The sequence below is a fragment of the Canis lupus genome, chromosome 7 (assembly GCF_011100685.1).
Source record: "Canis lupus familiaris isolate Mischka breed German Shepherd chromosome 7, alternate assembly UU_Cfam_GSD_1.0, whole genome shotgun sequence".
Taxonomy (NCBI): Eukaryota; Metazoa; Chordata; class Mammalia; order Carnivora; family Canidae; genus Canis; species Canis lupus.
In genome coordinates, this window is record NC_049228.1 from 1,345,525 (window position 1) to 1,361,477 (window position 15,953).

General features: G+C 56.4%; 1 protein-coding gene across 5 annotated transcripts in view; it reads right to left on the reverse strand.

Annotated features, from left to right (window-relative positions):
• The window catches only part of NAV1 (neuron navigator 1), a 242,939-nt gene that overhangs the window by 84,022 nt on the left and 142,964 nt on the right, over positions 1–15,953 (reverse strand). For all 5 annotated transcript variants that reach the window (XM_038541901.1, XM_038541905.1, XM_038541904.1 and 2 more), the window contains one exon: positions 11,599–11,964. In XM_038541901.1, the coding sequence (XP_038397829.1) occupies positions 11,599–11,964 (366 nt within the window). The remainder of the gene's footprint in view (positions 1–11,598; positions 11,965–15,953) is intronic.

Here is a 15,953-nt window from a genome sequence, read left to right on the forward strand (position 1 = left end):
CCCCAGGCTTCGGGAGCCTCCGGAAGCGCACCGTCCTTTCCTCCCGCAGACCCTCTCAGCGGCCACCGCCCCCTGCTCCCAGCCATCCCCTGCCCTGGCCCAGATTATGGTAGCACCTTCCTCTCCAGGCTTCCAGGGTTCCCCTGGTTTCCCCTAGCGACCCTCCCCGTGGGAGCCAGGCGGGCTCCGAACCAAACACGTTGGACCTCATCACTCAGTCCTTTCCCTGAAACCTTCCCGGTTTGGCTAGAAGAAAAGCCAGAGGTCTCACCCTGAGGTGTAAGACCCTGTATGGCCAGGCCCCTGGCTACCTCCTGATCTCACTTCTGAGCACTCTCCCCGTTTACTCTGCGTCAGCCACAGTGACCTCTTTGCAGCTCCTTGAACACATGCCCATTCTTGCCTCAGGGCCTTTGCACATGCTCTCCTGCGTGGTTTGCCAGGGAAGCCTTCCCTGACGGCGGGAGCTCAACGGCGCCCTCCCCGGTGCTCCCGGCCTCTTACCCTGCCTTCTTTTCCTTATGGCACCGGGCACCAGCTAATCTACTACGCATTTATTTGTTATCCCTTTTCCATATATGAGTTTAAGAACAATGTCTGTTTTGTGTTCTTGCCGTATCCCCAGACGTCTTGTATAGTAGGTACTCTACTGATATTTATCAAACGTGAATAAATATCCCGACGCAGGCATCATCACCTTTCACTTCAGACAATGAGATGAGGCCCTAAGAGGCCACTTAATGTATCCGAGGTCACGCAGGTGGTGAGCGGCCAACGGGAGAATTAAATCCAGGGCAGCTGGACTCCAGAATGTTCCATCGACGTCGCCAACCTGCCCTCGAAGAACAGCAAACTGACCACAGGCACCGGTGGAGCCACAGGAGGCCGCCTGGCTGCTGCCTCCCGGATGTCAGGGGCAGCTGCTCGGGGCGGGGAAGGGCAGGATCTCTCCGCGGGAGCCTCGCCAAAGGGGCGTTTTGCTCCCGCTAAATCCGGGAAACTGGGATCCCCTGAGGACAGTTCGGTCCAGCAAGGGCCCAGGCAGCAGGCCCAGCAAGGGCTGGCGACGGCGGAGGATCAGCCCAGTCCCTCCTCTATCTTACCGTCGATGGAACGTCAGCAGTCCTGGGAGCCCTGCGCTGGAGGCCCTGCCCCGGGCCGGCCACAGGGCCCCCTGCTCGTCAGCGGTGGCCTTCCTGGTGGCCCCTGTCATCAGAGCCACGGGGGCTGGGATGGAAGCCGGACCCCGAAGCACAGGGTGGCTGGGACACTGAGAAAGGGGACAGGGAGGCGAGGGCCAGGGAAGGAGCGGGAAGAGAGCCGTGGCCAGTGGGGAGGAAGGGCAGGTCAAGGTGGAGACGTGTCCCTGCCTCTCGGGCTGCAGACACCCCCAGACCGAAGGGACGGGGCACAGGAAGAGCAGGCTGGCGGCGCGGCTCAGGCCCCGGGCTGAGAGCAGGGCCCCGGGCCTCCCGGCACCCTCCGCGCCCATCTGGTGGCTAACGCGCCCCTGCCCGTAGGCAGCCCTGCACCCCCGCCCTCTGCCACTGGGATCCGTGCACACACAGCCTCTTTGTACCCGGCGCCTCCCACACGTGTCCGGATGGGTCTCACACAGTGTCTGTGTCCCTCGTCCCCTCCTTGGCGCGCCCAGCACCAATGCATTGGCTGTTTATCTGCGGCGCGTGCCCCCCCCCCGCCCCGCCCCAGCCTCTCCTTCCTTATCTCCCATGACCCCGTCTTGCATATTCAGTGAATGCCCATCTCCTGGGTAGACACGTGCTTTGGGTCTCTCTGGGCCCGACTCTTTCTGTCTTTTTTTTTTTTTTAAATCCAGACCTTTATCCATCTCCCTGCACTTGTCCCATTTTCACTCCGATACACAGGCAGGAGTGATCCAGTCCTGCAGGGCACCCCCCGTGCAAGCTCAGTGGGTAAGTCTGACTGCCTGGCCTGCTAGCCTCCCTTACTTAGCTGCAGTGAATGGTCTCTTTTGCTGCCTGGCCAGAGACATCTGATTGCCCAGAGGCCAGAGCTGGCCCCTCGTGGACATCCTGGGACAGCCCAGCCTTTGAGCCGGCGTCAACAAGGACTTGTATTCAGAGGCTTGGGTTGCTCCTTCTGGCCCTTCTGCCGATGGCCCTGAGCTCCTGGCGGTGGCTATTCTGCGGCTCTCCGAAGCAAGATCCTGTCTTGCAAGATAGAGAGGTCACTTCGGGGCATTCCATGTGGGGGTCCCTGACGATGATTCATTAGCCAGTCAATAGCATGACCTGAGAATATACTCCGCTGGGTACTGAAAAAATAGAAAATAGGGTCTCTGTCCGTGGGAAGCTCCCACTCCAGTGGAAGGCATGTGATCCCTGCCCCAGAAATGCTCCGAGGCTTAGGGGGCACGGGGACGGCACACAGAGGGAAAAGGAGTCATGGTACACCCAGTGGGGCAGGGGTGTAACCAGAAAGAGCCCAGGACATGGGAGTCAGAAGGCCTGGGTTTTGCTCTGGTGCGGCCACTTTTAAGTTACGTGATCCTGGCAATCCACGTTCCAATCTCCTCACTTGCGCCGTGGGGGAAAGAATATCTAATTCAGGTTTAAGATTAAATTAGGTAATGAGACATTAGTGTTTTGTAAGCCCCACATGCTATGCAATTGTTAGAGAGCCTAAAAGGCACAAGCGACTACGGTGTAAGTCATACGCATGAGTTCCAAGACCATCCAGGGTCAGACAGCAATGATGTAACAATGGGATGAATCAGAGAAGGCTTCCTGGAAGCAGGGGGATTGGCAGACGAGTGGGCAACTGGGCATCATCACCCAGGTGGCAAAGTTCCATCCTGCAGATGGTCTTTGGGACCTTTACTGCTTTAATTTTCTAGGAGCCAACCAAGAGAAGGGAGGGAGGTAACGCTTATGGAGCCCATGCTGCAAACCTAGTGTATTAACATATTCTAGAACATCCTTATAGAAATCCTATTCCCATACAACTATGCCCACTTGAATGGATTTACAGCTTTCCCAAAGCCTCAGAGCTGGGATCCGAACCCAGGCCTGTCATACTTCCACATTTAAGCTCTTTCTGTAATATCAGGTTGCACGGAATTTCCAGGCACTAGCTGAGGCCAGCTGGCTTATCACAGACTATAAGGTAGGTGGGAAAAGGAGGAGGGAGCTGACAAAGAAGACAGACAGGTGGACAGGCAGGTAGGCAGGGCTGCTGTGGGGGGAGGTGCCGGGGGGGGGGAGCCAAACCCCTCTCGAGGGCTTCCTCAACCCCTTATCCATCCTGATGTCGACCAAATTGTATGTCATCGAACTCCGTGAAAACCCCAGCAGCTCAATTGTAGGTTACTAGGACACACGAGGGGAGGGGCCTCGCCTCAGCCTGCATCAGTTGCCACGGCAACGAGCACACATCCCGCCGCCCCTCTGGAATACCTGGCTCACTCCAACCTTGCATCAACCCCGTTGGGTTGGAACAGCCACTGCGATCCAAGTTAACCCCACACAGACCGTAGAGTGCTAACACTGTTGTGTTTTAAGAACTCGGGGGTGTTTCAAGGGCCAGGAGTCCTCTGAAGCCACCCTCTTCTATCGCAGGAATCAGACTCCACGTCTCCCTTCCCTTCCGACTTCCCTCTTTATGATCAATGCTGTGTGTCTCACCCACTCGCAGTCACTGTGCCCGTAGGTGCTACGCTAGAAAATCCAGGAGGCGGTGCCCCGTGGAGTTGCCCTCCGCCCATCGTAACTGCCGCTGAAAGGTAAAAATATCCATGCGTCCTTGCCCACAGCACGGGGCAGCTCTGAGGAGTGTTCCACGTCATCTCCCAGAAGCCCCTCAGTGCCCATTGCCCACGGCAGTACCCTGCACTGGCTTCCCCTCTCTTCGCTGACTCACGACCCCATTGCCCATCAGTGTTTTCTAGAATCATCTCCCAAATAAACCGCTTGCACTCGAATAAAACACTTGTCTCAAAGTCTCTGTCTGGTGACCCCAGCACAAGACACAAGACACTTCAAAGACAATAAACGTATGTTTGAGTGTGATAGACAGCCAGTCAGCTGGTCACGATGCCAGGTCTGCTTGTGTGATCTCGCATGCAATTAGCCCAGCTTTCCTGCACAACTACCTGAGGCCCAGACCCGCACACACAGACCGGGCCGTTGGCCACGTGAGAACATTGCGTGAACAGGTGTGGCTCGGCAGGCCGCTTCGCTGGTCAGCCTCGAGTGAGGATCGGAAACATCCTTTTGAAGCATGGAGGTCAACAAACGCTTTTCCGAATGCTGTTATCACCTCGCAGGCGCACGTGATGGCTTCGGCCCAGCCACTGGTGGACGTCTGCCACCGAATGGCTAACAAACAAGAGCCAGCATTCGCTGGGCACTTGCGCAGAAACGTATTCACAAACTCAATCCCTACACCAATCTCACGGGGCAGCCACCGTGACCGCCGGGGACACCGAGGCCAAGGGAGGATAAGCACTCACCTGAGCCCACAGAGCTCACAGGAAGGGCCAGGACTAGACCCAGGAGCGCAGCCTCCACTCTAAGCTGCTCCACTACGCTGCCGCTCAGCTACGCCTACGTTGATAAGCCTGTTCTCGAAGGTCTGCCGAGGTGACTGCACACCACAGGGCCAGGAGAACGGCAAGGTGGTGCTGAAGAGCAAAATGGGATCCATAGTCCCGGGCAAAAAGAAGTCAAAACCCAAATCCAGTGAACTCCTCTGCCCGGCGGAAGAAGTCTTATTTGGCTACTCTAACAGCTCCCAAGGAAGACAGAGGCCACCAGCGAAACGAGCAGAACAGGACGCTGAGATCAGAGTAACATATTTCAAGCCAACTGCTCTTCACAGGTTTCAAAGCCCTCCTGCATGTTCTTTGTCCCCGGATCCTCCTAAGGCAAAGATGATCGCCTTTCTGTGAATGAACTGGCTAAGGCTCAGAGAGGCGAGCAGACTTGTCAGGGCCACACAGCAAGTGGAGGGTGCTCCGGATGGAAGCCCCGATCTCCAGACGCTCCTCCCCACGCACCTCCAAGGCCTATCACCCAAGGCTGCCTCTGTGAATCTGGGGTCAACCTGTAATTGTCAGATGTCATCCCCCCAAATGGCAGCAACCGAGCTCCACCTCAAGGACACGTCATCTCTTTTGCCATAGACCCAGTAGGCATCCGACCTCCCTCTTAGATTTGAAGCTTTTCAAGGACAGAAACTGGTTTTCCTTCTTGAGCCTCAATGTTGGGGCCTCCCCTGAGTGACCCCCTACCATCCTCCGCCTTAATCCTTGTGTTCCCTGGGCAAAAGCCAGGCCTGGGCCAGCTGCCCACAAGGTGGGGTATCTAAAGAACTGCCAGGAAACAAAGAAGATAAAGGGAGTAGAGTAAGGCTCTCCCCGCCGCACATTCAAATTTAATAAAGGTTCTCTTCTCTTTGTACATAAACCCTACAAACCTGGTGCCCATTCCAAGAGAATTCTTGTCACCGAAGGTGGTGGGGTTGGACACCTTGGGGTTCACGGGTCAGGCATCCGCCAAGCGGAAGAGCAGCGGACGAGGCTCCTTCTCAGGAGGGTGGCTGAAGACAGAGGCTGGGAGGTGTCTCTTTAAGGCTTGGGCTCACTGCCTCTGGGAGCAAGGAGCCAGCCTGGGAGAAGGCAGGGGCCTACAGTTTATTTTAGTTGACATTTTTCAAACGTCAGGAGACTTCAGAGCCAAGAAGGAAACGAATCCCATCTGTTCCCGAGCCCCCAAGCACGGTTCAAGAGGACAGGCTGGGGAAGGGAGGGGAGGCCAGGAGGGAACAAGAAGACTGGAACATCCAGCCACACACATGGAGCAGGAAACCACCTGGGGAGAGACACAGGGCATGGCAGACAGTCGCCAGGAAGCCCCGCTGTCCCCTAACAGACACCCGCGGAGCTCCTGCCGGCCCGGTCTCGGGCTCTGTGGCCTTTGGCGTGGGTCACGGGACAGCAGGGCTGCTGGGGACACAGTTCTCCGCCGCGTGCATGGCGCCCACTGGAGGTGTGCAACACGGCAGTAGTGCTGCCGGCTAGGCCCGGGGTCCCTGCTCCTTACGCGGCGCAGCCCACCCCAGCTGCCGTCTGCGGGGGCAGAGATGGAGGCGTCGAGGACATCCAAGTTCCAGGAGGGAGGTGGGGAGTGGAGGGCTCCTGACCTCCTCCCCCTTGGGCACGCTTGGTCCCTCTGCCCAGCGCTGTATTCCCCACCGTCTACACTGCTGCCCCAACTCTGGGTGCCAGAGGCGGGAAGCACAGATGGCCGTGGAACTTATCTTCTTACTGAGATTAAATTCCAGACCTTCCTATTTTTAGAAGGACAAATTCCTGTACTCTTTTCAAGAGGTAAAAATGTCTCGAACTGTCATCTAGGACAGTCAGCAGCCAACCTGATGCTGTCTACACTGTCACGCTTTGGTTATTACCCTGGCAGGACGTGTGTCAGGCGGTGAGGAGTGTAGGCGCCAAATTTTAAGAGGATCATTCACAACTTGAGAGCTTCCAGGGGAGGCTGACCAGGATAATTGGGATCTGGAAAACTGGGTCATTTAAGAAAATAATTAAATAAGCTGGGGACCTTTTTTTTTTTCTTTTCTTTTTTTGGTCTAGGGAAGAGACTATCTGAGCAATCATTAAGAACATGTTGAGGGATGCCCAGGGGGCTCAGGGGTTGAGCATCTGCCTTCGGCTCCTGGGGTCCTGGGATCGAGTCCCACCATTGGGCTCCTGCAGGGAGCCTGCTTCTCCCTCTACCTGTGTCTCTGCCTCTCGCTCTGGGTCTCTCATGAGTAAATAAATAAAATCTTAAAAAAAAAAAAAAAAAAAAGAACATGTTGAAATACCTGAATGAAGACATATTCTATTTTTCTTGGATGGCAGCATTTGAATCAATAGGCAGAAGCGAAGCAGATTTCAGGTGAATGTTTAGAAACTTTCTCATAATTTTCTTCTATTTGAAATAGAATAAGCTCACTCTGTCTATGCAAGGGAACACTGAAAAAGCAGCTTTCATTCATTTCAGGAGAGCTTTAAAGAAGAGTCTTGTCGTTAATGGGAAGATAGATTAGTCCAACATCACTGAGAAGTTGTAGAAAAATATGGCTTCCTGAGTAGCAGAGAATCTGCCTTGGTAGGTCTGGAATGAGATTTGGAATCTATATTTTTAATAGGAACCACTAGTTATAAAACTCTTCTAAGAAAACACAGGGGGATAAGGTTCATGACATTGGATTTGGCAGTGACTTCTTGGATACAACACCCAAAGCGTAGGCAACAAAAGAAACATTAGATAAACTGGAGTTCATCAAAATGAAAAACTTCTGGGCTCAAAGGACACTAATGATAGAGTGAAAAGGCAACCCACACCATGGGAGAAAATATCTGCAATTCACGTGTCTGATAAGGGATTAATAACCAGAATATATAAAGAACTCTTACAACTCAACAACAACAACACAACCCAATTAAAAAATAGGAAAAGGACTCGAACAGACATTTTTCCAAAGAAGACATACAAACGGCCAATAAACATGTGAAAAGACGGTCAACATTGTTACGCATCAGGGAAACACAAATCAAAACCACAAGGAGATAGCACTTTGCAGTCAGTCGGGTGGCTATTACTAAAAACCGAAGCAAACAGAAAAGTGGAAGTGCTGCAAGGAGGTGGGGAACCTGTACCCCTCCCACACTGCTGGTGGCAAGGTAAAATGGTATGGCCACTGTGGAAGACAGTAGAGTGGTTCCTCAAAAAAATTAAAAACAGAGTTTAACTACAGGTGATCATATACAACTATATGTGATCTGATAATTCTACTTCTCAGCGTACACCCCAAAGAATTGAAGACAAGAGCTTGAACAGATATCTGCATCCCAATGTTCAAGGCAGGATTATCTACAACAGCCAAAAAGTACAAACAATCCACCGACAGCTGAACGGATGAACAAAATGCGCTATAGCCATACGTTAAAATATTACCAGCCTTAAAAACTAAAGGAATTCTGGTATATGCTACACACAAATGAACACTGGGGACATGATGCTGGGTAAAACACACCAGTCACAGAAGGACAAATCCTGTACGATTCTCCCTAGACGAGGTACGCAGAGCAGCCAGGGGCACAGAGACCGACAGCAGAATGGTGGCTGCCAGGGGCTGGGGCGAGGGGGACACGATGACCTAGGGTTTAACAGGGACAGGGTTTCGGTTTGGGAGGATGGAAAAAGTCATGGAGATGGATGGCGCTCACGGTCACACAACAATGTGAATGCACTTCCTGCCACCTGCTAAACTCTGGAAAATGGCTGGCATATTAGCCATATATAAAAAAAAACCACGTACTTTACCCCATTTTTTTAAAAAGAACTGTGATTTTTAAAAATAGGATTCTCTTGGCAGCAAATTCACCTTCCTCATTCTAGTTCGCTGAGCTTCCGCTTGCAGAATTTGCCTTCCCTATGCCCCCAGAGACTGGAAACCCAGGAAAGGCCTGGTTTTCGGATGGAGCAGAGAGCGCTCCGCTGATGTGGGACTGAGCACCAGCTGGGGAAGGGCCTCCCAAGGCGCTGCTCCCCCAGCAGATACCTGAGAGCACTCAGAGTCCCTGTCACCTCGCCTGGCTCACTCAGATGGCTTGTTGCTGCTCGTGTCACCCAGAAGGGAAAGCAGAGGCTTCAGTTCCTCTGCTGGTCTGGTGCTGGGAGCTCCTGGGAGGCAGGAAAGTGAGTGGCAATGGGCAGTGGCTGACAGGGGTCAAGGTGGCATCACTGTGCAGTGACAAGGGAAGCCCTGCAGGCCACCCCTACAGGGAATGGCCCTGCCCCTTTCATGAGTAGGGAAAACAATTTTCTTCGAAAACTGGACGTTTTCTAAATTATAAAACCTGGCGAAAACCACAGTGGGGATGGGGGCTGAGCAGGGGCCGCTCAGGTATGCATATTCTCTTCGAGATTGGCTGGAATCTAAGGTGCCCGGTCTCTAATGAGAAAGCACAACACTTAACCATGAAAACATATCATTGGGGAGTGATTGTTTACATTAAAATTACTGGGATTATTAGTGGGTTCCCCTCAGCTCTGACTGCCTAGCACACTGAAGGGCGGGTGTGTCCCCAGTCCTGGCAGGGAAGCCCACCAAGGGGAAACCTGGAAACTACCACGTGTAAAGAGTTCCTGCTAATGGCAGAGCGACCATAAAAACAACACACGTGCAGTTATCTTGGAAGCCACGCTGCAGTCGGCGGGAAGGTCCACCCCGCGGATCCGCCGTGCCAGCACCTGCCCGCCGTGAGCTCCCGGCTTCCCTGGGCTCACGGCCAGTCGGGGATGTGTGGGAAGGGCACGTTCTCACTCATGCTGGCCTCAGTGAAGTCTTGCTTTTTTTTTTTTTTTTTTTTTTTTAAACTGATTCAGGATCACACACACTGTCCAGAGGGAAGGGGATAAAGAAAGAGTGCTAGAGGGTGGAGTAAGGGCATCTTTCCCGGCTCCTTCTGCCCACCATTCCATACTCCCGTGCCCGCAAAATCTACGTTCACAGGACCAGCCAGCGGCCACTCCCATCGGTCCCAGCTGCGGATTCTGAGTGGCGCTGGGGTGAGACTGCATGCTCCCCGGGGGCGGGTCTGGGGGCCACAGAGGGCGGGAGTCGTCCTCCTCCTTCAGAATGGCATTTTGACAATAACGATAATAACAGTCACAACAGCAAAAAAATAAAAATAAAAATAAAAATAAAAATAAAAATAAAAATAAATAGCTGACATTTATTGAGCATCTACCAGGAACCAGGAATTATTCCAAGCACTTCATAGATACTGATGTATTTAATCCTTAGAATTAGCCTGAGATAGGTTCTATTGCCGGCATTGAGCACATGGGCCAACTGAAACCCGGGGAGGTTAACTACCTTCCCCGCGCTCACACAGCCACCAAGTCCTGCCACCTGCCTCAGACTGTGATCTCTCCAGAGGCAGGAGTCCTGTGCCTCCCAGGGTTCGGGAAACTTCCTGCCAAGGCTGCTGCGGGCACCGTGGGCGGTGGCTCTCCCCTCCCTCTGTCTGGAGCTCCCTGGGGGCTGGGGCTCTGGCCATCCCAACCCACGGGGACCTTTCGGAGCTCTGTGCCTCACAGGGGCGCACCTCCCTTGGCCCTACCCAGCTGGGAGCCCTCAGAGGGCAGGGATCGGGCCTCCCTCGCAGGGGCAGCTTCCCAGAGCAGCCCATCCGACACCGTGGCTCCCCTTCCTGGCCAGCGGAGCCTGTGAGCACAGGGGGAGCCGGGTGGCTCTTCCTCCGTCCCAGCTGCAAGCTGCTGGGTCTGAGCGTGAGCTCGGGCGGCCTCTGGGATTTAAGAGGCGGTAAACAACCCCATGCATGACTCAGTTGTTTTGCTCCGGAGCAGCAGCGGCATGGGCCGGACAGGCTCTGCCCAGGCCCTGCTCCTTTGTCCCCAGGGGTGGGGAACAGTGGATGGCGCGGAGCTCAGCTCTCAGACCTTTCCTAGGAGGGGCTACTTTTCACTCTCTTGAAGCTTGCAGGTTTTTATTGGGAAGAGGTGGTCCCTCAGAGGGCTAGGGGGAAGGGTGTTGCCGCTACTTGTGTGGTCCCTTGGAAAGTCCCAGCAACCCAAGAAGGAAGCGAGGAGAAGCGGCAGGGAGGTGAAAGATACCCTGGAGAAGCTTCCAGAACCACTAGGCTCTCCAGTCCCCCAGCTTGGAAGAGCTGGGCCAGGACCCCGCACGCCCCGCACACCCTGCACACCCCGCACGCCTCTTCCTTCCTATGTCCTCCCTCACTTTGCAGCCGGTCACCTGTGTCCCCGCGGCTGCACACCCAGCCCTGCCAACCGGGCGGAGGAGAGGAGAGGAGGGTCCCTGAGCGGGGAAGGCCCGGGAAAGAGGGGCTCACAGGCCAGGCCACGGGCTAGGAAGTCGCGCTGCAGGTACCAGGTCTGCAGAGGAAGGAGCCGGGGCAGCGGGGACAGGGACGGGGACAGGCTGCCCGGGGCAGGCACAGGGCACAGGGGCTGGGACCGGGACCGGGAAGGAAGCAGAGCCCCCAGGGCCAGTTTTCTGTTCCAGGGGTTTCATTCTCTCTACGTGTGGGCCTCAGGTAGACCAACGTTGCACCAGCATCCTCTTTTTTGCAAATGGGGCAGAGGAGGGGATCCGCGGCGTACCAGGGGTGGCGGGACCGGGCTTTTGGGGGCGGGGGCGGGGCGGGCCGTGGAACGACAGCCACACGGGCCAATGAGAGGGAGGGCCCCGCGCTGACCAATTAGCACCCCTGAGGGAGGGGCCCTGCACCGACCAATCAGCTCCTCGGGGAGGTAGGTTCCCCGCGCCGACCAATCAGCTCCCCGGGGAGGCCCCCCCGCCGACCAATCAGCTCCTCCCGCGGCGGCCCCGCCCACCCCGCGAGGCCCCGCAGCCCGGCGACGTCTGGTCCCAGCGCAGCTGCAGCCGCGCCAGGAGGGACCCGTGCTCCGTCCCCCGTCCCCCGTCCCCCGTCCCCAGCCCGCCGCCCCCTCGCCCGCCGTCCCCTCGCCCCCTCGCCCCGCTGTGCAAGGGCCTTACCCGGTAGTGATGTCGTCGTCCTCCGTCATGGTCTTGCCCATGAGGTCGCTGTCGCTCATGTAGCCGGACTTGAGGTCCACCTCGTCCGAGTCCAGGGACTCGACCAGCTCCAGGCGGGAGATGTGGCTGAGCTTGCTGGGGCTGCGCATGGGCATGGTGTGCGAGTAGTGGGCCCGCTCCCCGTGCATGTACCAGGCGGGCGGCCCCTCGGAGCGGCAGCCCCCGCCCACCGACGGCGCGTCCCCGGCCTGCAGCCGCGGGCTGGACTGGCCATAGCGCCAGGACAGAGGGGACGAGCGGCTGGAGAGGCTGGACACGCTGCGAGGGTTGGCGTCGTCACTGTCGTAGCAGGTCATCTCCAGGGAGCTGGGCAGAGGGCAGAAGGGCACTGGTTTTCACTGGGGCCCTGTCTCCCCGCTTCCCGGGCCCTCCCGCCTCCTCTGCACCTGCCCAGGCGGCTCCACCGCCTCCAGGAGGCCTCTGGGTGCAGGGCGCCCTGCTACATGTCACCTGAGGTTGTCAGAGGAAAAGGACTCCACGTGCCATATCCTGCCTAAGGGCACAGGTCTTACAGTAGGTTTCAATCCTTTTCTACCATCTATCGGTAAGTGAGCTGGAGGCGGAGTAATCAGCCCTGCTAAGCCTCCACTCCCGTGTCTGTCAAATGGGGATAACAGCCTATGAGCTACTCCACAAAGTGGTTAAGGCTCACCTAGGCGAATGTCTGACACGGTGCCCGGTCTACGGAAGCTGCTTGATAAATGGGAAGGGTCCAGTGAGATCTCTTGGGCGAAGTGAGATAGACTGGTCACCCGAGCTTGAAAGGCCCTGGTCACTACTTTGCTCGGGGTCTGTCTATTACCTCTTTTCTATTAATGAGCTGAGAGCCAGCTGATTCCCAAGCCAGAAATGGCAAAGTCTGTTGTGGGTTACAGCAGGTACAGGCAAAGCCTCGGGAACCCGAGATGTGTGGCTGGTTCCCATTAAGACGAGGCCCCCAGTGAAGGGCCCAGGCCATCAGGTGAAAGCAGCATAACCTCACCAGAGACCAAAAAGCAGCCTCCACGGGAAAGAGGAGAGAATGCGTGGAAATGGACAAGAGGGCAAAGACAGGATGCACAGGGTCCCAGGCCTCGGGCCCAGGGCTGTGCCGGATGGCCTGACACAAAGGGAGTCTGGAAGCTGGGGAAGGAGACACCTTTCTCCTTCAGGGACCCAGGCGGCTGCAGGGAGAAAGGATAGCTGGGATCTGCTTGGAGTGGCGGCCCGGATTGGGGTTCAGATGGACACTGACCAGCCCACGCGGCCCAGCAGTGTTGCCAGCCCCGGTCAACCACGGGTAGGGTCTCAGAGGCTTGGCCCAACTGAAGCCACACAGGGTTGAGCAACTGAAATAGGATGCGTAGGCCAAGACGCTGGGCAGCGTGGCAATCGGGGGCTGGACACAAGTTACACAAGCCGAGGAACCCTCACTCGGTGAACGCATCTATATCCTAGTCACTGTGGGAGTTAAGGTATGAGCAGGACGCTGATTTTTCTATTCTTGTTTTTGGAATATTCCTTGAAAAAAAGAAAATCCTCCTATATCGTCTCTACCAAACCCTGAGAAAACAGGGTTGATTTTTTTTTTTAAGATTTTATTTATTTATTTGAAATCAAGAGAAAAAGAGAAAGAGAGAGAAAGCATAAGCAGAGGGGAGGGGCAGAGGGAGAGGGAGAAGCAGGCTCCCCTGACATGGGGCTCGATCCCAGGACCCCAAGATCATGACCCAAGCTAAAGACAGCCCCTCACCGACTGAGCCCCCCAGGTGCCCCCAAGGGTGGATTTTTTTGGTCAACGGAACTGGAAGAGCCAAAGGACTCAGGGCCGTGAGCAGGCTGGTGGTGCCTACGGAAGTCCTGCGGACACGCCGGGGGAGCCCTGGTTGTGCAGGACGATCTGCGACTGGCGCCTGAGCCCGGGCCTCCCTGACCTGGTGCACACCCACGTCCCCGCTCTGGGCCCACCACTGTGCAGGGCGTGCGCTCCCGCGTCCACCGTGCCAGTTCGGTTTCTAATCCCGCGGGCCTCAGCGCGAAGGGACGTTCCCTGAAGGAGACCAGGGCCCGTGCGCCATCTGCCCGGCTCACCGCCGCGTGTCAGCACCCTGCACGGGGCCGGCGTGCACTCGGCCGCGTGGGCAAACCCACGACGGGCGTGCGAGTGGAAGGGCAGGGAAGTCTCGTCGTCAGACCCAGCGCGGGGAGGCCGCGGTGAGTGTGTAGTCAAGGCAAGCTGACCGTGATGAGATGAGGAGGGCAAAGGGAAGGATGGGGACGATGGCCATGGAGACGGGGCGCTGGAGAGCTCAGGGACAGCCCGAGACCCTCGGCTGGCTACACCGCGGCAATAAAATTAGTGCGCAGTGTGGGCCGTGTTGAGATCCAGATTCCTCAGTTCTATTCCGGGCCTACCCCGATAGCTCTCTGTCTCGGCGCGGAAGGTGCCTCTTCCTCGGGTTTGCTGCTCTTTTTTATCCCCCCAGCACGGCTCCAGACATCTCTAAGCGGGGGAGGATCCTAGCTCCAAACTTCGGTTCTTGCCTTCCGTTTCTGAATCTGGCCCTTCAGCCTCGTGTGTGTGTGTGTGTGTGTGTGTGTGTGTGTGTGTGTGTGTCTCCCTCTCCCCCCCTCCCCTCCCTCCGTGTCTCTGTCTCTGGGGTGGGGAGAGCAGCGGGCCTGGAGCAGAGGGAGACTTTCATTTCCTCTCCAGCCCCAGCCCCCTGACCCAGCCGCTCTCCTTGCTGGGGAAACGAGCCAGCAGAAATAGAGGAAACAGGACAGAAATAAAGATTTCTGAAAAAGGAATTGAATCTAGAGCTAGCCTGTAAGTTCCAGAGTGAAAATAACCTGGCTGCAAGCACTCACTGGATGCGAAGCTTATTAGGAACAAAGCCTGTGTTTGTTCTGGGGCCTGGTGCCCAGCACGGTGCCTGGCACAGGTTCTAAGCTTGCCGGACACGGACACCCCCCGACCCATCAGTCTGGGGGACTCTGGCAAGGGACCCCCCCACCTCCTCCCCAGCCTCGGTCGTTGCTTCTCTAACCCAGAGGATATGAAAAGAGCCAGGGCCGAGGGAAGGGCTGATGGATGGGAAGCACTGAAGAGCCAGAAAAACTCAGAATCGTGGTCTTGGCTATCAAAGTGTGGAACAGGAATAACATAAACCAAAGGCTAAGAGAGGAAGTGGCTCTGGGTCCACACAGTAAACAGCAAAACCAGCTTCAGGCTCTCGGTTCCTTTTCCATAAAGGGAGACAGAAACCAAAGGCCTGAGCCTCACCCCCTCAAACCAAGTCAGCTTTATGCAAAAGGTTTTCGGCCTCCCTCCCCTCTTCTCCACCCCAAACAGAAAGCAAACGGGGTCAGGCTGTCTTGCTTATTAACTGGCTGGCTGCTCCGAGTCAGTGGCACCAGGACACCGAAGCCGCTGCCTCTACCCTTCCCCTGTGGGTGAGTCACTTGGGGTGTGACCCCCTCGGCAACTAAGCGCTTCCTGCCTTCTTTGGCTCAGAGCCGGGCTCCGACGACTTCCCTGGTTGGGGGAAGGAGGATCAAGATTGCATATGCCCTAGGCCCCCCAACGGGTGACGCCAGCTGAGCCCGGCCCCTGTCCCACTTGGGTCCTGCTCGGGGCTGTGCGGGATGGAGGCTAGAGACAGATGTAAGGGGACCTCCAGAAGCCCCACCGTGCACTGTCTTCCTCAGCCGTCCTTGACCACACCCCTTTCAGCAGGCTGGGTCCCGCTGGCCTGAGCGCAGGTCACCCCCCAGAGCAGAGGCTCTGATTTACCGTTTAGAATTAAAATATTTCTGCCATCTGGGGGCAGAGGGCCGAGCGTCCAACACGGAGGATGGGACTGGGCTGGGCAGAGTCGTGGAAGCAGAAGAAGAACTAGAGCCATGGGTGAAGCGGCTGAAGCCTGATTTGAGGTCCACTTCCTGCAATCCCACAGTGCACCGAGCCGCCTGGCAGCTAGTGAGCTGCCTGTCACTGGAGGTATGTAAATGTAGCCTGGCCAGCACCTGGCCACACACTGGGGCTCAGCAAAACCCCCTTCCCCCGGTCCTTGTGTCCCAGCTCTGCTCTCATGCTCCAACCCCAGGAGATGGGCAGGAACCGAGCTGTAGGCCAACTGGACAGGCCACCCCATCCCTCTCAGCCTTCCTGCTCCACACCCCCCCTGATTTCCCAACCCGGGCTGTGTGCTCCCGCCCCTCTGCCCCCTGGACCCCTGGAGCCAGAGGCATGAGCTCATCCGAGGAGCCAGCCGGGAGGTTCTGAGTCATGGAGCCACTCCAGGGAGAGGGGCGGA